Genomic DNA, 25354 nt, shown 5'->3' with positions numbered 1-25354 from the left:
GGATTAAAGTGAGGGTCCAAGCGAAGTGCATCATGGGAGGCCAGCCCCTCTCAAAAGGCGGTTTGCTCCCCTCAGACTCCTTCTGTTTGGGCGGAACGTTTTTGTCGGAGGAGCAGTTTGCGGTCGGGACGGGGGACGAACGGACCGTCGGACGCACCTGCGAGCGGCGCCCGTTTGGGCACGGCGGCTGTCATGGCGGCCTGAGGAGCGGTGCGGCCAAGCGGAGAAACAGCCGGGGGGGACAACGGTACCTTGCCCGGTAAGGACTGCGACCCTGAGCCCGGGAAAGAGAAGGGCGCGACTTCGGGGGCCGGAGAGGGCCTCGTTCGCCCCTCCAGAGGAGGCGGGTGAGCCGGCAAGCGGCCGGGAAGGCATTTTCCTTCGCTGCTGCCACTCCGCTGAATGAGACTCCTCTCTTTCGGAGCCTCCCTGGCTCCCTCCATGGTGCCAGTTGGATGGGAATGATGGGATTTGGAGTCCAAGCGGTTGGGGGAGGGGGTGGCGGCCCTAAGACGAGCTGGAATCCGGACCAGGGGAATAGCCTTAAGGAGAAAGGGTTGGCTGGGGATGATGGGCGTGGTAGCGGGAACCCTTTTAGCCGGCGTACCCACGTCTTCTTCCACTCCTCCGGATCCACTAGAGGGCGCCAGGTAAGAGATCCTATCCAGCTGTTGGCTGCCCCCTGGTGGCCTCGTGGGGTTTTGCAGGCCAGATATGGATCTTTTCTCTTTAATATCTCCTCTCTCTTGCAGGGAACATGTGCAGCCGTCGAGTCCCTTAAACAGGTTGTGTGGTAACAGTGGCATGCTCTGTCCTTAAACACAAAGGTTGTGTGGTAACCAGTTGTGTGCTCTGTCCATTTCTTTCTCATTTCTGAGCACACTGGAGTCTGAAGTAACACCACTTATTTCCATTCACTGCCTCTGGGATACTCTGATAGAGACTCTGTATCTGCAATATCCAGTGGAGACCTCCTCCTTTCCTTCGTAAGCCCCTGACTGGTATGTTTATTTATTTATTTGTTTAATTTATATTGCTGCCTATTATTCGCCCATGGCAACTCAAGTCGGCTTACAGAATTTAAAACTGTTGCAAACAGATGTTGCAATGAAGGACACATACACATGATTTTTGAGACCAGTGTCTCGAGTTCAGAAGTTCTCTCTGAGTTCAGAAGTTCCTCCTTTCCTCAGTTCACTGTGCTTTATTACAGGGGTCCCTTAACCGCCGGATCAGCGGACCCGGTCCGGTCCAGCGGAAGAAGTCTTACCTGGTTGCTGGGCGCCGCCATCTTTTGGTAAAGTGCTTCCGGTGAGCTTTTCGGGTAGAAAGCTCACCGGAAGCACTTTTCATCAAAAAAAAGATGGTGAGTGATAGCGCTATGCCAGATGAGCTTTTCCGGGTAGAAAGCCATTTACCCGAAAAAGCTCACCGAGGCGCTATACGCTGTAATCTTTTTTGCACGAAAATTGCTTCGGTGAGGTCACGGAAGCACTTTTTCACAAATCAAGAATGGCGCCCGCCCAGACCCGATGCCGGGGTGCCGGGCCGCGGCGCCCAGCTGATGCCGGTACTGGGCGGCGGCGTCAAAAAGGTTGGGGATCACTGCTTTATTATACTCTAAAATGAAGCAATGTGCTTAGATATACAAGCCCAATGATTGGTTTACCCCAGGTTTTGCAGCATAGTAAAAGTGGAGTAATTGGCTAATACAATAAGCTAAGAAACGTGCAGGTGGATGAATTTAAGCATATCGTTGACAGTATGTTTCCTGAGGAAAGATCTTTATTCTAAAATAGCACAGCTCAGAATCCGAGGGGAAAAAACCTTAGACTTTCAATGTAACAGAAAGAGATCAGTAATAGAACAGAGAAAAGGTCAGTAATAGGTCATAGAAAGGTCAGTCTCTGGTCAAGTTGGTGTGCCCTATCTTTGACCATTGACTTATCTACAAAAAAACAAAATAAAATAATAAAAACTAACAAAAGGAATCAAATAAATTAATAAAGTACAATAGAACAAAATCTGAAAAAAATTGCCCCCCAATTCCCCACCCCTGCTGCCCCAATGACAGCTGATCACACGAGCCATTTCATGGGTTCCATCCTGCTCTGGGTTGGCAGCAAGGTGGCCCCTCAGCATCTTATCATAATATGGCCAAATGTTTTTATTCTTCTGATGATACACGCTGCCAGTATTGTAAACCTTCAAGGCTCAGCCTCTACTGTCATTTGTGGCCACTGCCTTTGAATCCATGTTGCAAAATCTGCTGCCTTCCTTACTTTGGCTCCACCTCCCTGTTCAAATATTCAGATTAATGTTAATGTGGAAATCTTCATTTGCAGGTTCAAGTAAAAACTGATAGATTGTTAGGATTAGATTATCAATCTGTTCCACCAGCAAGGAAAGGCATTTCTTTAAAAAGTGGGCCTGATTCTGGAATTGTTTAATTTTCTTGATAAGTTTTGGTAGAGGTAGTCCTTGACATACAACCACTCATTTACTGACGGTTCAGAATTATAAAGGCATTGAAAAAATGACCTATGACCAGTTTTCGCGCTTATGATGGTTGTAGCATCCCTAGGGTCACATCCAAATTCAGATGCCTGGCAGCTGGCTTTATTTCTGACCGTTGCACTTTTCCAGGGTCCTGTGATCATTGTAAGCTTCCCAGTGGGCCTCTGACAAGCAAGGTCAAACAGGGAAGTCATTTAATAACCACATGACTTACTTAACTGCAGTGATTTTTTTTGCCTGGGGAAAAATGTCATAAAATGGAGCAAAACTCACTAAATTATCTCACTTAGCAGTGGAACTTTGGGGTTCAATTTTGATCGTAAGTCAAGAACTACCTGTGTTGCTTTTGTTCCTGATGTAGTACTGACTTATTATCTTTATTCTTCTTACATTTGTTCAAGTAGTTTTGAAAACTTTTAAACGGGAAAAGCAGAAATTTGTAAATATTGTCACGCTTTCTTTTCTCAGCCTTCGTAAATGTAAACTTTGGGTTTTCACCCTCTTTAGGGTTGAGCATCTCTTGACATTAATTGTTTCTTTAGGACTATACTTTTTTTAGACATGAAATAAAGCTGAAGTGTTTTCATTCATCGTACCGGCTTCTGTCACAATATCACTTTTGAACCAAGCATTGAACAGTAACTGTGACACTCTGTTTTTGCAGGGTTTAAAAATTGAGAATGGCAGGGGAGCAAAAACCAGCCTGTAATCTCCTGGAGCAGTTCATTTTATTAGCCAGAGGCACCAGTGGTTCAGCTCTGATTGCCCTCATCAACCAAGTGCTGGAGGCTCCTGGGATTTATGTATTTGGAGAACTACTGGAATTAACTAATGTGCGAGAGGTGAGTGCTGGACATGTTCTTTTCTTCATTTGTTTCCATGCCGGGGCAAGAAGTTACAGTAAGATTCCAGTAGAAGAGAAATCTGTAGCTCAGGGTTGAACTGCAGCGTCCTTGATGCTTTAGGATTTTGGTGGTTTTCTTGCAGACATTTCGTTGCCCAACTAGGTAGCATCATCAGTGCTAGCAAGGGGTAGGGTTTCCTTTCTGTTTTTATACAGTAGCTTGCCCTGCCAGTGTTAGTAGAGGTGTGGTTTTCTCCTTGATAGCTTTTACCACTCTAGCAACCAACATCCAGGGAGGGAATTGAAGAATTCATGCGTATCATCTGAGGCCTGGGAGAAGCTCAACGCCTCAAGGTCTAACGGTGAGAGCCTTCTGTTTCCCAAAACAAAGAGATTGCGCTGGATTGATGGACAGTGGACATGTGGGTGGCCCAGGGGAGAAAAAGGAGGAATTTTTACTATGCAATTTTTGCAGGAAAACCTCAGAATTGGCTTTACTTCTTCTGTATCCTGAATGAATTTATCAGCAAAATCTTGGTAAAATAATGTCCCTGGAGTTTCTTTTGCTGCATATGCCAATGGGGCAGTTGATACTACCCTTGTCAGTGGGGATGAGGGACTGCATCGAATAAAACTCCCCTCTTGGTTCCTCACAGTTTGTAAACTGATACACTCCCTGTGCCAAGGAGCGGCATCCAAACCATTGGTGCTGCTTCCTGTATCTTGAAATCTAGCATTGAAGATGGTGACCTCTGGTACTGAAATATAGGTAGCTTTTGACTTACGACCACCATTGAGACCAAATTTCTGTTTTTCTTAAGTGAATTTTGCCCCATTTGACGACTTTTCTTGCCACCGTTGTTAAGCGGATCACTGCAGTTGTTAAAGTTAGTAACACGGTTGTTAAGTGAATCTGGCTTCCCCGTGGACTCTGCTTGTCAGAAGGTTGCAAAAGGGGATCCCCTGACCCCCCGGGGGCCCTGCAACTGTCATAAATATGAGTCAGTTGCCACAAGCATCCGAATTTTGATCAAGTGACCACAGGGATGCCGCAACAGTTGTAAGTGTGAAAAGGGGTCACAATTCACTTTTTTTCCAGGGTTGTTGTAATTTTGGTCACTAAATGAGTGGTTGTAAGTCAAGTACTAGCTGTAGTAGCCTTTGTGACCTGTCTTGATTCAGCTGTGTGTGCCATCTTGTCCTCACCAAGCTCTGGCTTAAGTCTCTTCTGTTGGCCATGTGTTAATAGCACATGAATAGCCCAAAGGTGCTTTTTCAAGAAGCAACTGGACTTTCTGTTTATTTCTTCGAAGATTTTTTTCGCTTCTCCTCTTAGGGGACTGGAGGCTAAAACATATGAAGAACGGTTGCTGGAACTGGGTATGCTTAGTTTAATGAAAAGAAGGACTAGGGGAGACATGATAGCAGTGTTCCAATATCTCAGGGGCTGTCACAAAGAAGAGGGGGTCAAGCTATTCTCCAAAGCCCCTGAGGGCAGGACAAGAAGCAACGGGTGGAAAGTAATCAAGGAAAGAAGCAACTTAGAATTAAGGAGAGATTTCGTGACAGAACAATTAACCAGTGGAACTGCTTGCCTCCAGAAGTTGTGAATGATCCAAGACTGGAAGTTTTAAAAAAGACGTTGGATAACCATTTGTCTGAAGTGGTGTAGGTTTTTCTGCCTAGGCAGAGGGTTGGACTAGAAGAACTCCAAGGTTCCTTTCAACTCTGTTATTCCTATTCTATTCTATTCTATTCTATTCTATTCTATTCTATTCTATTCATCCAAGAAACTTCTTCAGCTCAACTTCTTCTCATCCTTGGATGAGAAGCGAAACGTCTTCAAAGAAAAAACAAAAAGTGCCTTTTGAAGAAAAGAAAAAAGCACTTTTGGAAGAACTTGGATGAATAAGAATCGCCATAGATACATGAATAACTCTTTTTGCTTTTCTTATCTCTCCAGATTGCTGAAGGACCCAATGCTGCTTATTTTCAGCTGCTGAATCTATTTGCCTATGGAACCTATCCGGATTATGTTGGTAAGAGTCCACTGGAACGCTAGAAAACTTTGACCTGATGCAAGTAGTTGCAATACCTGTCTGTCTCTCTAGTGATCAAATTTATACAGGTAGTCCTTGATTTACAAAATTTCGTTTAGTGACTGTTCAAAAAGTTATGATGGCACTGAAAGCAGTGACTTAGGACCGTTTTTTCACAGTGACCACCTCTGCAGCATCCCCATGGTCGTGTGATCAAAATTCAGACGCTTAGCAACTGGTTCATACTTACGACCGCTGCAGCGTTCTGGGGGTCACATGATCCCCTTTTGCGACCTTCTGACCAGCACAGTACACGGGGGAAGCCAGATTCCCTTAACAACCAAGTGAGTAACTTATCAACTGTGGTGATTTGCTTAACAGCTTGTTGACAAGATATGTCGTAAAACGAGGCAAAGCTCACTTATCAAATTCTCACTTTAACAACATACATTTTGGGCTCAGTTGTGGTTCATAAGTTGAGGACTACCTGTATAGCTGTTCTTCTCATTAAAGCCAACTGTGGGTGACACACAACGATGAATGCTGCCTTTGTAAGCTTCTTACAAAGATCTTAAATTTCTTTCTCAAAATATCCAGTTATGGTTGATTTAAAGGAAGATCACACAATACGTCTTGTCAGTTTTACCCTGGTAGGTGTGATGAGCCGGAGTGTAACACAAATGACCGCTTCTCCGGCAACTATTCAAACTTATAAATGGAGCTGAACAAGTGGTACTTAGGACTCAAAAGTTTGGCATTCGGCTCGCAGTTATGACACTGCAGAATCACCATTCTGTGCCAGCTTCCTACAAGCAAAATCAACAGGTGGTCGCAGAATCAAAATCACGTGAAGTGTTAGTACCGTTTTATAAAGTTAAGACCACACCTAGAATGCTGCATCCAGGATTGGTTACCACTTTACAAAAAAGATGTTGAGACTTTGGGAAAAGGTACAAAGAAAAGTGGTTTGACCCAGACCCTTTTCCAATAAAACAAACACGAACCAACGGGAACAGAAACCTTTTAATGATTCTTACGAATCCCCAGTTAAAAGGCTGCTGCAAACTAATTAACTTTGATAAGCACAAGCCTCACCAAAACTGTGCTAGTCTGCCAAGAATAACAGATAAGAAATATTTCACAACACAAGAGTCTTCAAATACCAACTTAAGATACTGTAATGTCCACGAGGCTGAGTTTCAAAATGTCTTTGCTTCCTACAAAGAACGTTCTCTTCGCAGCTGGCTTTTATCTTCTTGAAGGAGGGGCCATTACCTTGCAGTCTTACTCCCGAGTCGCCCGTACTGCTGTAGCTGCTCTTTCCTGCGAGGAGCCCTGCACGCACATGCACGCACAGGCTCCTCGGGAACCTCATCGCTGCTGCCATTCCCCACAATCTCTGAAGGCAGCAGTCCACTCCCTGATGGTCCTGGCCCCTCATCTGAGTCCTTGCTCTCCTCAGCCGTCTGCACCTGCTGCCAGCTAATCACAACAAAGAGCAACTAAAATGATTAAAGGCCTGGAGACTAAAAAAATATGAAGAACAATTGCAGGAATTGGGTTTGGCTAGTCAAGAGAAAAAAAAGTACTGGGGGGGGACGACATGATAGCAGTATCCCAGTATTTGAGGGGCTGCTTTGCCTTCTGGTGTTTTGGAAAATAAGTTGACAAAACAAGAAACAATGGATGGAAACTAACCCAGGAGAGAAGCAACCTGGAATCAAGGAGAAACTTTCTAAAAGTGATGACAATTAATCAGTGGAACTGCGTGCCACCAGAAGTTGTGGGCGCTTCCATCACTGGAGGTTTTTAAGAAGAGACTGGAAAATCACTTGTCTGAAGTGGAATAGGGCAGTGGTGGCTAACCTTTTTTGGGCTCCTGTGCCAAAAATGGTGTGCGCGCTTGCATGCTTGCGCTCGTGTGCCAGCACCCAGAAGGCAATGTGTGCCCCTACGCATGCGCGCCGCAATCCCCCGCCACCCCTTATCTGCACTGTGCCTCACAGTTGATTTTCGGCTGGTTTGAGGCCTTTTTCGGCCTCCCAGAGGCTTGAGGAAGGCTTCTGCAGGCTTTGCAGGCCAAAAACTAGGCCCATTTTGTCACTTCCGGTATTAACAGGAAGTGATGAAACAGGCCTAGTTTTCCTCAAGCCTGCAGAAGCCTTCCTCAAGCCTCTGGGAGGCAAAAGGCCTCAAACCAGCCGAAAATCAGCTGTGAGGGACGCGCACATGCGCAGTGAGGTAGGTTTGCCTGCAGCTCGCGTGCCAGCACAAATGGCTCTGTGTCCCACCTGTGGCATGCGTCCATAGGTTCGCCATCACAGGTATAGGGTGTCCTGCTTGAGCAGGGGGCTGGACTAGAAGACCTCCAAGGTCCCTTCCAGCTCTATTCTGATTCTGATGGGAGACATGTACGACCCCCATGTGACAATCTGTGCCCCCTCTCTTCCAGAATGGCTTCAGGTTGACAATCTCTGACATTTGCCGGGGTGTTAAGGGGAAATGCAAGGACTTTTTGACCCCAGACACATTCAGTTTCATCCATAATCTGAAGGTGTTGTTGAAATTTGATTTCTCGCTGTGCGAACCAGAACAACCTGCCAGCTTTGACGGGGCCCCAGAAGAACAAGTTGAAGCATTTGACCATTGTCAGCTTAGCTTCCAGAATGAAGGTAAAGTAGAAATGCACTCAATGTTGAAAAAAAAAAGTTATTTTCTGCAGGCAGAGCCAGTGGCAGACATGCATGCAGAGGTCACCATGGGGGCTCTGCTCTGTTCCACTGAAAACTAGAAGTTTTAGAATAGTCGCCCGTTTGGGACTTCAGTAGATAAATAGACAAATTGGGCCAAATTGGAACTTATGGATGCCCTTCTCTCTAGCATTTGGGCATGGACCCATTAGACTTCCTCCCTCCCTCCCTTCCTTCCTTTCTCTTTTTTCTTTTTCTTCTTTCTCTCTTTTTTCTTTCTTTTTATCTCTTTTTCTTTCTCTTTATTCCTCCCTCACTCCTTTTCTCTCTCTTTTTCTTTCTCTTCCTTCCTTTCTCCATCTGTCTCTCTTTCTCTATCTCTCTTTCCCTTCTTTCTCCCCCTCTTTTTCTTTTTCTCTTTCTCTTTTTCTCTCTCCCTTCCTTCCTCTCTCTGTCTCTTTCTTGGTCTCTTTCTCTCCCTTGCTCTTTCTCTCTCTCTCTCTCTTTCTTTCTCCTTCATAGGGCGATTGGGTATTACACATAAAACCATAAAGACACAAAAGCCATATTTAAATATTACAATAAAAACAGTTAAACACAAGAATAGAATAAAATTAAATTAAAAGGTCAGAGGAGGGCTTCAGGGTGCTAACCAGCCTGAAGCATCTTTCCTTCCTAGTCGAGGTCAAGATCTGCATGGCCAGCTTCTCCGCTTCTCAGTGAGAGAAGTCACTCTATCCACTTGATCCCCTCCGGATGTATTGAGATCAAAATGTTTACCCCACCCAAGCATGGAGTTGTAGTTCCAGGACAGTGGAAGACTTGAGGCAGCTTTAGATTCCTGTAAACCGGTGTTTTGTTGTGGATTGATTTCAGGGAACTCAGGAACTTGGGTGGGGAAGAAATTCCAACTTTATTTTCACTAGCTACTGACCGAAATTTAACTCTGCGTTCCACAGAATGCAGGCAGCGAAAGAATACATGGTTGGGCCACTCTGAAAATGCTTCTTAGCTTTAATAAATCTCACTATCTAATATTTGAATTAATTTTTCAACATTTTGAGAACTGTACTCAAATTTCCTTTAAAATACAAGCATTAATTGTATACATTGTTTTCTGCATTTAAATGCAATTTCTGGACAAGATGTCTCGGGCAGAAAACCCAGCCAGCCATTGGGGGAAGGTGGTGTGTGTGTGTGTGTGTGTGTGTGTGTGTGTAGATTACAGCAAAAGTGTTACGGCTTAAAATTATAATAGGTGAGCGCGAGATTTATAAGCAGCGGTGGGATTCAGCCACTTTGGCCCAGTTTGGGCGAACCGGATGTTAAATTTATATCTGGTTCACTGAACCGGTAGTTGAACCGACTGGCTGGCCCTATCTACCCCTCCCCTCCCCTCCTAGGAGTCTCCACGTGGCCCGTTTTGGATGCAGGTAAGTGCAGGGCCCCCATGGGGTCTTGGGAAGGGTGAAAAACAGCCCTTCCATAGGTTCTGGGAGTCCAGGAACGGGCTGTTTCCGGTTTCCGGAGCCAGGGGGAGGCCATTTTCGCCCTCCCAGAGGCCCGAGGGAAGCCTCTGGATTCCGGGGAAGGCAGAAAATGGCCCTCCCGGAAGTTCCAGTAGGCCACACCCACCTAGCAACTGGGCAGCAAACCGGTTGCTGGGATTTTGGAATCCCACCCCTGTTTATAAAGCCACTTTTTTCCCCAATGGTGTTGTACTTTTGAACGGTCACTAAATGGACTGTCGTATATCGAGGACGAGGGCTTTTGGCTTCACTTCCGGCTGTTCCTCCCCCTCCCCAGTGCATCCCTTATTCAGTGCTGCTGAAAGACCTGGACATGCGGAACCTCCGGGAGCTGGAAGACCTGATCATCGAAGCCGTTTACACCGACATCATCCAAGGCAAACTGGACCAACGGAACCAAGTGCTGGAAGTGGATTTCTGCATCGGCCGGGACATTCAAAGGAAAGACATCAGCAGCGTCATCAAAACCCTCAACGAGTGGTGAGCTGTGCCTTTCTCTCCCTGCCTCCCTCCGGCCCAACAGGTTCTGTTTGTGGGGGCGTCTCCCCTCTCCCCCAATTCAGGCAGCGTTGCCGCTTTCCTGCTCCGTCGGTGACGGTGTGAGTTTTGTGTTGGCAGGTGCGATGGGTGTGAAGCTGTCCTGTTGGGCATCGAGCAGCAGGTACTTAGGGCCAACCAGTACAAGGAGAACCACAACCGAACTCAACAACAGGTAGAGACGGAGGTAAGTGTCTTATAAGGGCCGTAGTGGCGCAATGTAATTAGTTTATGGTATTGCAGGCTGACTCTGCCCACGGCCAGCAGTTCGATCCTGACCGGCTCAAGGTTGACTCAGCCTTCCATCCTTCTGAGGTCAGTAAAATGAGGACCCAGATTGTTGGAGGGTGACTCTAAAGAGGGTGACTCTAAAGCACTTAGAGAGGGCTGGAAAGCACTATAAAGCGGCATATAAGTCTAAGTGCTATTGCTCTCCTTCCCTCCCTCCCTCCCTTTCCTTCCTTTCCTCCCCCCTCCCTTCATTCCTTCCTTCAAGCCATGTGGCACAGTGGGTTAGAGTGCAGAGTTGCAGGCTAATTCACTGCCCACAGTCAGGAGTTCCATCCTGAATAGCTCAAGGTTGACTCAGCCTCACAAGTAAAATGAGGAACCAGATTGTTGGGGGCAAGAGGCTGACTCTATAAACCGCTTAGAGAGAACTGTGAAGCAGTATATAAGTGCTATTGCCCTTCCTTCCTTCCTTCCTTCCTTCCTTCCTTCCTTCCTTCCTTCCTTCCTTCCTTCCTTCCTTCCTTCCTTCCTTCCTTCCTTCCTTGGTGGCGCAATGGTTAGAGTGCAGGACTGCAGGCTACTTCTGCTGACTGTCAGTTACCTGCAATTTGGCAGTTCAAATCTCACCAGGTTCAAGGTTGACTCAGCCTTCCATTCTTCCGAGGTGGGTAAAATGGAGTCCCAGATTGTTGGGGGGGAAAGAGGCTGACTCTGTAAACTACTTAGAGAGGGCTGTGAAGTACTATAAAACGGTATATAAGTCTAAGTGCTATTGCTAGGTGGATGGTCCTTATCAGGAAAGCAAACAAGAACCCCCATTTTTTATTCTTGTCACGTTTCTTTCCAACTTCCCCTCACCCGCTCACCTCACTTCCTTCACATTCCTATCTTGGAAGCCCAAGAATAAGCCAGCATTTCAGGTTCGGCATGTCAGAAATGTGGAAAATGCCTAACTTCATATTGATGGTGTGTCACACCCAAGAGAGACAATTCTTTACAAACAGATAGTCTTCGATTTACAGTAGTTCATTCAGTGGCTGTTCAAAATTTAAAATGGCCCTGGGGGAACTTTTGTCACACAACCATTGCAGCATCCCCTTGGTCACATGATCAAAATTTAGAGGCTTGGCAACTGACCCATACTTACGACAGTCAGGTTGCTGTGGTTCGCCGGCAGCAGGTGCGGACGGCTGAGGTTTCGGAGAGCGAGGACTTGGATGAGGGGCCTGCGTGTGATGCAGGGCTGGGGCCAGGACCATCAGGGAGTGGAGTGCTGCCTTCGGAGCTTGTGGAGGCTGGCAGCAATGATGAAGAGGTCCCCGAGGAGCCTGTGCCCAGTGTGCATGCGTGCAGGGCTGTTGGAAGGAAAGAGCAGCTGCAGCAGCACAGGCGACTCGGGAGTAAGGCTGCAAGGTGATGGCCACTCCCTGAGGAGATAAAAGCCAGCTGAGAAACTGCAGTTCTTTGCAGAAAGCAAAGAAGTTTGATACTCGAGCCTGGTGGACATTAGGATATCTGACTTGGTGTTTGGAGACTCTTTGATTTATTGTTTAGGAGCTTTATCTGTTGTTCTTGGCAGACTTGAAAAAAACTTGGCAAGGCTCTTTCTTATCGGAGCTCATTGGTTGGAAGCAGACTTTTATCCATGAAGGAATGGGATTCGTAAATGAAACATTACAAAATGGTGCTGTTACTTTTGTCTCGTGTTTGCTCTCTTGGAATCAGGTTTGGGTCAGAACACAGGTGGTCCCCTGTTGCAACCTTCTGACAAGCAGAGTCGGTGGGGAAGTCAGATTCACTTAACAACTGTGTTAACAGCTTAACAACTGCAGTGGTTCACTGTGGTTAACTGTGAAAAGAAAGGTCATTAAATAGGGCAGAACTCACTCACGAACTCTCTCACGTAGCAATAGTCATTTTGGGTTCAATTGCGGTCGTAAATTGAGGACCATTTCTACTTTGAAAATTCAGCTCATCACTTCTTGTCCCTTCTTCCTTAAAGGCTGCCTCTCATTTGACTATTATTAAATGCTGCACCTGATGATCCTTGACCCTGGACATATGTATCTTTTATGTACACTGAGAGCATTTGCACCAAAGACAAATTCCTTGTGTGTCCAATCACACTTGGCCAATAAAGAATTCAATTCAGTTCACTCCTGGCCCAGCTGTTGCCCTGACCTTCCTGGGTCTATTTATTTAGGGTGTACAGCTTCCCTGACCATCATATCCTGAAGTTATTGATAACAAAACCTAACTTCACTGGCAATTTGCTTCCCTTTTTCCTGATTTTGCAGGAGCAGGATAGTTACCCAGTGGGGAAAGGGGTCAGCAAAAGACAGTGTGCCTTTCACTTTTTCCCAATAAATAAGGGTTTGATTCCCATGTGCCAGAAGGTGGCGCTGTGCCCATGTATCAGTGAGCTTGGTGTGGTGTTTTTATGTTTTTGTTTTTTGGACTTCCTGAACCTGCCAATCATCAAAAGCTCATGATTGGATGGACTCACATGCCCCTCTGTTTCTATCCTGACTCTTGTCTGCTGCTTTTCTCTGCTGTTCTTGTTTTTTCTGGTTTTTCTGGTCATGTTTTCATTTCCATTAATCTTATATAATATTATCTCATATCATTATCCATTTCGCTCATCTTTAAATACATTTGGATTTCATATTTCAATTCATTAATTCAATATCCATATCTTTAAATTCACACATAGGTTTTCAATTCTTTATCCCCTATTATTTCCATTTCTAACTTATCACCTATTTATTTTATATCACACATCATTATTATCCTTAATTATCTGATATATAATAAACAATCTAAAAAGAGTAAAAGTAAAATAAAGTATATATATTTAGGATGCACATGGTATTTTTCATTCCCCTACTTTAATCATAATAAAATCCTCTCATTGTACACTGCTAATATCCATTAAATAATCAACTGTATATTTTAAAATGTATATATTTTAAAGTATCCCAATAAATCGCTAGACTAGCTTAATATGTCTCATTTTATCTTCAGTTTACTTATTATGAATAATCATATTTTTCTTCCTTTCTACTTTACCAAAGCTTATCTATATATTTTAATTCATTTCCATTCCCATTTTTAATCCTCCAAAGAAAGAGTTCATAACAGCATAATTCATATACGATTCATATATATATATATATACATACACAAACACACACACACATGTATATGTATATGTATATCATCATCAGGCTTCTGTATTGTGTTCGTCTGGACGAACAGTCGAACACAACAGACGAACACAATACAGAAGCCTGATGATGGCAGATGAGATTCTGCCGAAACGTTGCTACAACTTTAAAAGCACCACTACAATGACGTGGGAAAATACCCGAACAAAGCTGAATGCCATACATACATACATGCATACATGGATCTTTGGTTATTCGGGTTTTCTCCCACGTAAAATTGGAAGTATTTTGGTGACGTTTCGACGAAATCTCTTTCATCATCTTCAGGCTTGTGTCTTGGGCTTTGTGCTTCTTGGACTAATGTGACCTTGCAGCTGTTTTTTCTTTTAACTGCCAGTGGGAGTGCGACATGACTGGGTGGGGGCTTCGCTGTGTTGCCTGTTGACTATTGGTTGTCTGACCCACCCAGTCAAGTCGCACTCCCACTGGCAGTTAAAAGAAAAACAGCTGCAAGCTCACATTACTCCAAGAAGCACAAAGCCAAGACACAAGCCTGAAGATGACGAATGAGATTTCGGTCGAAACATCGCCAAAATACTTCCAATTTTACACGGGAGAAAACCCAAATAAACAAAGATCCACAAATACCCGTGAAAACCTCAGAAAACACATACATACATACATACATACATACATACATACATACATACATAAATCCTAAAATATTTCCCAGCAAGTTTTAGACTAAATACCAATATACATTCCCATGTGATATCTCCTTATGGAATCCCTAACCCTTATCTCTAAATTTTTTGGCTTTATTATTTCTTTTAATTTTAGCCAGTTTTCCCTTTTCTAAGTTTCCCCGGTCTTTCTTCTTTTTTCCTTCTGATATTATTTTTATTCCCCTCTGCCTGTCAGCCATATTTTTCCCCACCCTTTCCAGTTCTCTTTTTTGGGGTTTCTTATATAATTCTTTCCTCTTTTTGTTACTCTTGGGAGCCTTGTCTCTTTTATTTGTTGTCTCTGTTGTCAATGTCTCTATTTTAAATCCTTTTATATCCTTTGGCAATGATCCTTGTTCTCCATATTCATCTGGGCTGTTGTTTCCCTCTCCGACTTGTCATCTCTGAGCTTTCATTGTTCTTCTGCAAGCTGCAACGCCATTACTTTACTAATCATCGTGACCAGCAATGTGATTCTTTATTTTAACATACCTCTCACAGTTTGCATCTCTGACTTAAATTCTTTGCTTATTTCTTCCATTTTGTTATTAAAGATCAAGTTTTTCTATTATAGTCCTTGCCAAAAGTGTTCGTTTCTCTCACTTTCTCTGTCTTCTGTTTCCTTGTCACAGTCAACCTCCAACAGTCCCAAAATATTTTACTATATATTTACTTTATATTTTACTATATATTTACTTTATATTTTACTATAGTTGCCTCTTTAAAAAGAAAAAAAACTTGCAGGGGTTTTGTTATATTAATCTTTTATTCCATTTCTTCTCTCTTTCAAATATTTATGTGACCAGTAATTTTCCATAAAAACATAAAATAGGAAAATCTTTAACCATTAGGTGGTGCTGTATATAACTTTCTTTTCAAAGTTTTTTTTAATTCTCTTTTCCGTAGTATTAATGTTAATTTTTATCCATTCCAAATAAGTCCAGCATTTTATCCAAAGCCTAATTAATGTCCGTTCTGTATATTAGTTCAAATTAAATCTCTGATTTCATCTAATTCTTTTATTTTGGGTTTTTCCTTTACCTTATATTTTCCTCTTACTCTCCGTTCGCCGCTACCATTCTTCCAAGCGAGGACTCTTTCTTTCTGCTTTTCGGGGTTTTCAAAAAAAATATTCAAAGTCTTTTATCCAGTTACACGCCGCTCACCAATTCCGCTCTCCAGCACAAACTTAGGTCCCAGAGCTTCCCGTCTTCAGGGCAGCTATTAAACTGCCGCATCCCCCTGTCTTCCAGGGGTGTATACCAAGCCAGGGAGGGGAGATGCGGCTCCCCTCAACGCAGCTGGTGGTCTCCCCCTCTTCCCCCACCCCTCCGAGGTGGGTCTGATGGTTCAGTCTCATAGGGACCCCTCCAACAGGGTAAGGACGGATCGAAGCCACGCACAATCGCGGTCTCCGTCCATCCTCAACAAAAGTGCTACCAGAAGTCTTCTCATCACTCCTTATCGCCCATCCCCTCCCATTTGTGACTGTATAACTGTAACTTTGTCGCTTTTATCTTTACGATTTATATTGACCATTTCCTAGTATGATTTGATTGCTTATTGTACCCTTTGACTATTAAATGCTGCACCTGATGATTCTTGACCCTGGACACCCCTATGTATCTTTATGTACACTGTATGTGTTATCGCGATACTGATATGTATCTTTTATGTACTCTGAGAGCATTTGCACCAAGACAAATTCCTTGTGTGTCCAATCACACTTGGCCAATAAAGAATTCAATTCAGTCCACTCCTGGCCCAGCTGTTGCCCTGACCTTCCTGGGTCTATTTATTTAGGGTGTACAGCTTCCCTGACCATCATATCCTGAAGTTATTGATAATGAAACCTAACTTCACTGGCAATTTGCTTCCCTTTTTCCTGATTTTGCAGGAGCAGGATAGTTACCCAGTGGGGAAAGGGGTCAGCAAAAGACAGTGTGCCTTTCGCTTTTTCCCGATAAATAAGGGTTTGATTCCCATGTGCCAGAAGGTGGCGCTGTGCCCATGTATCAGTGAGCTTGGTGTGGTGTTTTTGTGTTTTGTTTTTTGGACTTTCTGAACCTGCCAATCATCAAAAGCTCATGATTGGATGGACTCACATGCCCCTCTGTTTCTATCCTGACTCTTGTGCTGCTGCTTTTCTCTGCTGTTCTTGTTTTTTCTGGTTTATTCTCTGTTCGTTCCACTCTTGGTGTCCGCGCAGGTAGTCCTCAACTTAACAACAGTGACCGAAGTTACAACGGCCCTGAAAAAAGTGACACACACAACCTTTAAGGTACAACCGTTGGCAACATCCCTTTGGTCATGTCATCAGAATTCAAATGCTTGGCCACTGCCTCATATTTATGACAGTTGCAGTGCCTGGGGCGGGGGGGGCGAGGTGTGTCACATGATCCCCTTTGGTGACCTTCAGGCGAGCAAAGTCAACAGAGAAGCCGGTTTCACTTTACGACCGCGTCACTGACTTCACTGATTCCCTTAGCCCCTGTGGCGAGGAAGGGCGTAAAATGGGGCAAACTTCACTTGACAGCTGTCTCATTTAGCACGAGAAATTTTGGCCTCCATTGTGACCATAAGTTGAGGACCACCTGCAACTTCGAATAGTCGCTAAGAGACTCTTGTTCTTGGCAGCCTTCAAACACTTGGCCAGGCTCTTTCTTATCGGAGCTGATTAGTTGGAAGCAGCCTTTTCTCTGTGAAGAAACAGGATTCGTCAATGAACCAGTAAAAGGTTGTGCTGCTGTCTTTGTCTTGTGTTTCCTCTCGGGGAACCAGGTTTGGATCAGAACACACGTGGTCCCCTGTTGCAACCTTCTTCTTTTTTTTTCCAATTTTTTTTATTTCAATCTACATATAACAACAATACATTAACAGTCTGGCATCAATATATCATACATCTTTCATTGCATAGATTCATATTAATTCATACTTCTTCAATATTTATTTTTCAATGTTATCTAAAATTCTCATCTCCTTTCTATTGTCATTTCTCATATTTTTTCTGTCACATGTTATTTTATCAATCCTTATCTGTAAATAGAATTGTCTAGTTAATAATTCAAGCTAACCACCTTCATTCTTCCTTAATATCAATCTCCCTATCTAGTATAAAAACACAAATATATATTCTCAGATTCTGAATTATATTTTCTCTATAAATCATCTATACATTACAAAATGCTATTTTCGATATATTCTTATACATCCCAACACATTGCCTTGCGGAATCCTCTTCCTCATCCTTTTTTTTTCACCCATTATCTCTCACTGTTTGAACAGTGTACCTTCTTTTCATCCTTGTTTGTTTCCTGTTCCTCTTTATTTTCTGGTCGTTTCTCTTAATTCCCTTTTTCCCCATTCTTATTCCCCTCCTTTTCTCATTCCAGTTATTAAACTTTTCTCTCTCCCTCTTTTGATTTTTTTCTTTTGAACTTCCTTTTTCTGCTTTTTCCTTCTCTCTTTAACCATTTTCCAAACCATTCTCCCTTTTATCATCCCATCAGACCACAAATTTTTAATTCTAATTCCTTTTCCCCCCTGCTTAAATAATTATTCGTTTTGTCCTTCAATGTTGGCTTCTTCTTTATAGAACTCCTCCCCCTCTGGTTTATTGTGTTCTTGTGTATGCTGAGTCACCATTTCTAATTTCTGTAGTACATAAGTACACATTTCAAGTTTGATTTTTATCATGTCCCTTGTATCTTGCATATCCGATCTTGTATCTTGTGAGTCTAGTCTTATATCAACAAGTAGCTCCTCCATTATATCTTCTCCTTTTTTCTTTTTTCTTCCTCTTCCTTAATAGCTGAAATCCTTTTCTTTAGTAGATATATTCAATCTCAGAGTCCAGTATATTATTTCAGCCAATATCTTTTGAGTTTATTTTCAACAATTCATACTCTTGAGTCTTTATTCCGAATCCTCTAATTGACCTCTCAACTGTTTCCCAAATTACTGGCATTAGTAAAATTCCTTTTATTTTCTTTCAAATTCCAAAATCCAAAGTCTCAAAAAGACCAGACATTCATTTTAAAACATAGTAAAGTTTTCCTGTACCATCAGGGGGCGGTCTTGAGTCTTTTTCTTTTTAACTTTCTTTGTTGAATATAATATAAACTCAAAACTCTCTCACGTAGTAATAGTCATTTTGGGTTCAATTGCGGTCGTAAATTGAGGACTATTTGTACTTTGAAAATTCAGCTCATCGCTTCTGTGGCCTTCTGCATGCCCACAGAAGGCCCAATCGGCTGGAATCATGCCGACCCGCTTCCCTAGATTATCCTGTCCCCTCTTTCTTAAGGCTGCCTTTCATTTCCATCACTCCGCTAATCAAATCATCCCCTCAACACTGTCCAGCTATTTACAAAGTCTACACTACTATCGCTATTAATCTTCTCATCACTCCTTTTTTTTAATATAAAAGTTTTTTTTTAATTTTACACATCTCTTCATGTGAGCAACATGATTCCGGATTATAACACTTGTACATAGTCATATTTTCATTTCCATTAATCTTTTTTTTAAAAAAAACAAATTTTATTGATTTTAAAGACAAACAAATCATCATTAACCATTACATACTTGAACCTTTTTCCATTATAAATTTTACAAGTCAAATAAAACCTTATTTTATACAATATAATTCTATTTTAAACCATTTCCATATGAGCATACAAATACCTCTTATCCAGTTTCTCTTTACTTCTCTTTACTCTTCAATTTCACTATTATTATTTCATCTATTTCTTTCTGACTTGGTTACCATTATTCTCATTCTATATTTCTGCAAGGTTTTATTAATTCTCCCAAAAACATAAACACACAACACACAAACATATAAAAAATCTTTTAGGAAAGTAACTTGGCCCCAGGTACCTCTCTCTACATGGACTTCAATTATATTCATGTTCATCTTACATATCATTACCTATTTTATTTACCATTCTATGTCTTCTATATTAGCTTCTCCACACATTTCACTCCTCTTAATTCTATCTTATTTAATCCATCTTAATTTGAGTCATTATATTTGTATCTTTTGTCCATTCTTTATTATCCCTTTGTCTCATTCCTTATAAAAAAAAAGAATTTCTCCTGAAATCACTAATCAGAGTATGATGCCTTTCTATCTTACCCCTAAATTAATTAGATTAACATTTAAAATAACACCTAATACCCAATCTGATTCTGCTTGGTACATTCTATCTACTATTTTTTTTTAATAAGAGAAAAATAATAAATCCAAAATGATTAAGTACATAGTTAAATAATAGATCTAAATATTGAATCTTATAACATTCCCATTGCCTTTTCCAAAGATAAATGCTACAATAATAATTTTATAATAACATCAATACCATAGTCATATTAAACTCTTTAATTGAAACTCAATATTCTAAACATTCCCTTTAATATTTTATTAAATTTTAAAATCAATCATTACTAAACATTTCAACATTTTAATCTCTTATTAACTCTTAAACCATTCTAATTTTCTATTTCTAATACAAATGCTACAATACCATCTTATGTACCTTGCAAAATCTTTTTAAAGAAATTATACTTTACCCTTTGTCCCTAAAAAGATTCCTCTTTTCCCATCTAATTTCAAAACTTTGTGGCTTTTCTCCACCTTTTCCCTTTCTTTCTTCTCCCACCAAACCTTTCTATCCCCTCTTCTCCTAGCCTCTGCCTTACTGGCTTCCCTTCTCTGTTGTGTTCCTTTTTTCTTTTGTTTACTATCATTATATTGATTTTGCACCTTAGTTTTCTCTTTCTTGAGTGTTTTTTTAAATCTTAAGTCCTTCATTTTCCTTCCTTTCTTTCTTTCTTAGTTAAATTTTGAAATTCATTAAAGATGGCTTCTTCTTCTTCTTCTTCTTCTTCTTCTTCTTCTTCTTCTTCTTCTTCTTCTTCTTCTTCTTCTTCTCTTCTTCTTCTTCTTCTTCTTCTTCTTCTTCTTCTTCTTCTTCTTCTTCTTCTTCTTCTTCTTCTTCTTCTTCTTCTTCTTCTTCTTCTTCTTCTTCTTCTTCTTCTTCTTCTTCTGCCTCCATCTGTTGTAGTGTTTGTTGATAGGTAGCAAGCGCCATTTCTAAAAAAAGGAAGGCTTCTTTTACACCATCTTTGTCATCTTTTTTTGTTTGCTCATATTCTTTTCTCAGTTCCTCAACAGAAAAAGCCATTATAAATCTTTTCTTTTCTTTTTTTTCCCCCCTCTTTCTTCTTGCAACAACCAAGATATTTCAAAAAATAGAACAATCCCAAAGTCATCAATCAATCTAAGCCAAGACAAAGTTCTCACTTTCTCTTCCTGGGGTAGTATCAATCAAAGAAAGAAAGTCCAAATCTGTATCTTAAAGCCTTATTGCAATACATTTCAGTCTTCAGATCCTTAGGGCATCTCCTCCAACAAAATCTTAACATATAAATATATTTTGTCCTCTCCCTTCCCACTTATCACATAAAGCCAGTTTTTACCTGAAAAAGACAGGTTTCTCAGTATCCACTTATTGATTCCGTAGGGAAGGAGAGTAAACTTTCCTTTCAGCACCTCAAAATTGCCGCTTGTTTTCTCTTCTGGAAAGTATCACTCAAAAAGCCATAATTTCCAGGAATTATGTTAAATATGTCTTAGAGTCCTGGGTCAACCAAGAAAAACTTTCACTTTCAAAGGCTTTCTCCTCTTCCTCCTGCGCATTCTTACCCAGCTGCCGGCTTCTTTGTGGCGGCCATCACGGACCGCCGCTGCACCGTCTTGGGAAAAGGGGTTCTGCCGGCCGGGAGGGGGTCTGCAACACCCCAAACCTCTCTCCGGATCCCCCTATCTTCAGCCACCCCTGCAGGGCAGCCTTAGCTCCAAACCCATCCGGATCGGAGCACCAAAAACGGCTAGCGCAGCAGGGATCGCGCAGTATCGCGAATCCCTGCCGCTCGTGAAGCCGACAAACCGGAAGTTCTCCATTAATCTTATATAATATTATCTCATATCATTATCCATTTCACTCATCTTTAAATACATTTGGATTTCCTATTTCAATTCATTAATTCAATATCCATATCTTTTCATCCACACATAGGTTTTCAATTCGTTATCCCCTATTATTTCCATTTCCAGCTTATCACCTATTTTATTTTATATCACACATCATTATTATCCTTAATTTTCTCTAAGCCAATATATAATAAACAATCAAAAAAGAGTAAAAGTAAAATAAAGTATATATATTTAGGATGCACATGGTATTTTTCATTCCCCTACTTTAATCATAATAAAATCCTCTCATTTTACACTTCTAATATCCATTAAATAATCAACTGTATATTTTAAAATGTATATATTTTAAAGTATCCCCCCAATAAATCGCTAGACTAACTTCTTAATATGTCTCATTTTATCTTCAGTTTACTTATTATCATTAATAATCATATATTTCTTCCTTTCTACTTCTACTTCTACCAAAGCTTATCTATATATTTTAATTCATTTCCATTCCCATTTTTAATCCTCCAAAGTTCATAACAGCATAATTCATGTACGATTCATAGATAGGTAGGTAGATAGATAGATAGATAGATAGATAGATAGATAGATAGACAAATAGACAGATAAAATCCTAAAATATTTCCCAGCAAGTTTTAGACTAAATACCAATATACATTCCCATGTGGTATCTCCTTACAGAATCCCTAACCCTTATCTCTAAATTTTTTGGCTTTATTATTTCTTTTAATTTTAGCCAGCTTTCCCTTTTCTAAGTTTCCCCGGTCTTTCTTCTTTTTTCCTTCTGATATTATTTTTATTCCCCTCTGCCTATCAGCCATATTTTTCCCCACCCTTTCCAGTTCTCTTTTTTGGGGTTTCTTCTTATATAATTCCTTCCTCTTTTTGTTAGTCTTGGGAGCCTTGTCTCTTTTATTTGTTGTCTCTGTTGTCAATGTCTCTATTTTAAATTCTTTTATATCCTTTGGCAATGATCCTTGTTCTCCATATTCATCTGGGCTGTTGTTTCCCTCTTCTGACTTGTCATCTCTGAGCTTTCTTTGTTCTTCTGCAAGCTGCAACGCCATTACTTTACTAATCAGCGTGTCCAGCAATGTGATTCTTTATTTTAACATACCTCTCACAGTTTGCAGCTCCGACTTAAATTCTTTGCTTATTTCTTCCATTTTGTTATTAAAGATCAAGTTTTTTTTTGTCACAGTCAACCTCCAACAGTCCCAAAATATTGTATTTCTTTATATTTTACTATAGTCGCCTCTTTAAAAAAAACAACTTGCGGGGGTTTTGTTATATTAATCTTTTATTCCATTTCTTCTCTCTTTCAAACATTTATGCGACCAGTAATTTTCCATAAAAACATAAAAGAGGAAAATCTTTAACCATTAGGTGGTGCTGTATATAACTTCCTTTTCAAAGTTTTTTTTAATTCTCTTTTCCGTAGTATTAATGTTAATTTTTATCCATTCCAAATAAGTCCAGCATTTTATCCAAAGCCTAATTAATGTCCATTCTGTATATTAGTTCAAATTAAATCTCTTGATTTCATCTAATTCTTTTAGTTTGGGTTTTTCCTTTACCTTATATTTTCCTCTTACTCTCCGTTCGCCGCTACCATTCTTCCAAGCGAGGACTCTTTCTTTCCGCTTTTCGGGGTTTTCAAAAAAAAATATTCAAAGTCTTTTATCCAGTTACACACCGGTCACCAATTTCACTCTCCAGCACAAACTTAGGTCCCAGCAGCTTCCCGTCTTCAGGGCAGCTATTAAACTGCCGCTATCCCGTCTTCCAGGGGTGTATACCAAGCCAGGGAGGGGAGATGCGGATCCCCTCAACCCAGCTGGTGGTCTCCTCCTCTTCCCCCACCCCTCCGAGGTGGGTCTGATGGTTCAGTCTCATAGGGGCCCCTCCAACAGGGTAAGCAGGGATTGAAGCCACGCACAATCGCGGTCTCCCTCCATCCTCGACAAAAGTGCCACCAGAAGTCTTCTCATCACTCCTTATCACCCATCTCCTTCCATTTGTGACTGTATGACTGTAACTTTGTCGCTTTTATCCTTAAGATTTGTATTGACCGTTTCCTAGTATGATTTGATTGCTTATTGTACCCTTTGACTATTGTTAAGTGTTGCACCTGATGATCCTTGACCCTGGACATATGTATCTTTTATGTACACTGAGAGCATTTGCACCAAGACAAATTCCTTGTGTGTCCAATCAATTCAGTTCACTCCTGGCCCAGCTGTTGCCCTGACCTTCCTGGGTCTATTTATTTAGGGTGTACAGCTTCCCTGACCATCATATCCTGAAGTTATTGATAATAAAACCTAACTTCACTGGCAATTTGCTTCCCTTTTTCCTGATTTTGCAGGAGCAGGATAGTTACCCAGTGGGGAAAGGGGTCAGTAAAAGACAGTGTGCCTTTCGCTTTTTCCCGATAAATAAGGGTTTGATTCCCATGTGCCAGAAGGTGGCGCTGTGCCCATGTATCAGTGAGCTTGGTGTGGTGTTTTTATGTTTTGTTTTTTGGACTCTCTCTCCCCCTCCCTCTCTCTCTCTCCCTTCGTCCTTCTCTCTCTCTCTCTCTCTCTCTCTCTCTCTCTCTCTCGTCAGGAGAAGATGGGGGGCCCTGGCGCCGTGCCACCCTTCAGAGAAACGTGGATTGCTCCCCGTCTTTTCTTTCCCTTCCAGGTCCTGAACATCAAGAAGACTTTGAAAGCCACCGCGTCCTCCTCCTCTTCCGCCCAGGAGATGGACCAGCAGCTGGTGGAGCGGGAGTGTCCTCACCCGGAGCAGAGGCAACCCACCAAGAAGATCTCCAAGGTCAAAGGGCTGGTCTCCAGTCGCCACTAGTGGACCAGAGCTGCTGCAAGGGAGGGGAGGCTGCTGGGGGGGCTCCAAGTGACTCTGGAGGAAGGGGTCTCCCTGCCCCCTTTGCCCAACAGCCCCTCCTTCCTTCATCTCCTGAGCCAGTGGACACTGCCAACGTTCTTCTCCCCCAGAGCTGCTTTGCATAAGGACTTGGGGGGGGGTCCCTGTTTTTTTGGGGGGTGGGGGGGTGTCAGGTGCTGAATAAGGAGGCGGCCACCCACCTTTAGGGTCATTCCCACCAGGGCTTGCATTCCTCGGCAGCGGCAGCACACTCCCCCAGGCGGGCAAAGGCTGGGTAGGTGGGAGGTTGGATTTTCCCGTCCAAAGGGGGCCCGAGGGAGCACGACGTGCCTGCTCCTCCTTCGTCTCTTGGGCCTTGATCTTCGAAGTCAACTCTCTACCTCAGCGGTCCCCAACCTTTCTGGCTTTGCGGGGGCGGGAGGAAGAGGGGACGGTTCCATGTGGCTGAGCGCTGTGTGCATCTCCCTTCACGCAAGCCACAGCTAAACTCAAACACGCTGCTCGCCCAAACGGAACTTGCCCGCCATTTCTGCAGCCCGGTTCCGAACAGGCGACTGCCCATTAGTGGCCCACAGCCCTTGGGGTTGGGGACCCCTGCTCTACCTCATGCTGGCGGTCACCGGGCATGTTTACTCACCATCTTATCAGGGTCTCCTTGTCAGGCCAGGTGCTCCTACCTTGCGACAGGTCGGGTTCCCTTCCTTGAAGCCAAGGTGGGGAGGGGCGCAAAGCAGCCGCTGTTTCAACTTCCTTTCTGTACCTTGGACCCCCGAAAAGGCAGGGCTGCCCGAGGAATAGTGCACCCTTCCTCCCCTCCCAGTCTGTCCCCCCCCCCCGAGTTCTCTACTACCAGTTTACTCCCTGCTGTAGGTCCTGGACGATGGCCTGTGGGGGGCACCGGGGGAGGGCGGGATCCAACCAAGAGGCCTCCTCCCCTCCCCATCCTTTGCTGATCCTGAACCCTTAATTCGGGCAAAGACCCCCCCTGCGTTTGGAAGTTCAGACCTTGAATTTCTCTTTCTGGTTGTCTCTGTCCCTCCTTTTCTACGTTTCTTAAGACGGTTTGGACATTTCAACTTTTTGTTTTCTTTTTTTTAATTTGATAATCTGTTATAGACTCACGCAAGGTGACTTGATCAGAAGGATTGTTTTTTTTTTCTATTAAAAAAAGAAAAGAAAA

The 25354-nt window shown here is 42.5% G+C and overlaps 1 protein-coding gene across 2 annotated transcripts; it reads left to right on the top strand.

The window, feature by feature from the left end:
- The first annotated feature begins 141 nt into the window (after nt 1-141).
- COPS7B (COP9 signalosome subunit 7B) lies at nt 142-25354 on the top strand. 2 transcript variants are annotated; one of them, XM_087965569.1, is made up of 8 exons: nt 142-259; nt 753-1001; nt 3182-3359; nt 5325-5411; nt 7995-8072; nt 9897-10099; nt 10238-10343; nt 23974-25354. In XM_087965569.1, the coding sequence occupies exons 3-8, from the start codon at nt 3198-3200 to the stop codon at nt 24133-24135; spliced, it is 798 nt and encodes a 265-aa protein (XP_087821695.1). In that variant the 5' UTR covers nt 142-259; nt 753-1001; nt 3182-3197; the 3' UTR covers nt 24136-25354. The 2 variants fall into 2 exon arrangements, with proteins under 2 accessions (XP_087821695.1, XP_087821694.1); XM_087965568.1 differs by having other exon boundaries at nt 143-259; nt 5325-5400; nt 7984-8072.

The sequence above is a fragment of the Notechis scutatus genome, chromosome 4 (assembly GCF_049901735.1).
Source record: "Notechis scutatus isolate UNSWTSFEM ecotype Mainland chromosome 4, rNotScu1.2, whole genome shotgun sequence".
Classification (NCBI taxonomy): domain Eukaryota; kingdom Metazoa; phylum Chordata; class Lepidosauria; order Squamata; family Elapidae; genus Notechis; species Notechis scutatus.
This window is presented reverse-complemented; position numbering and strand designations above follow the sequence as displayed.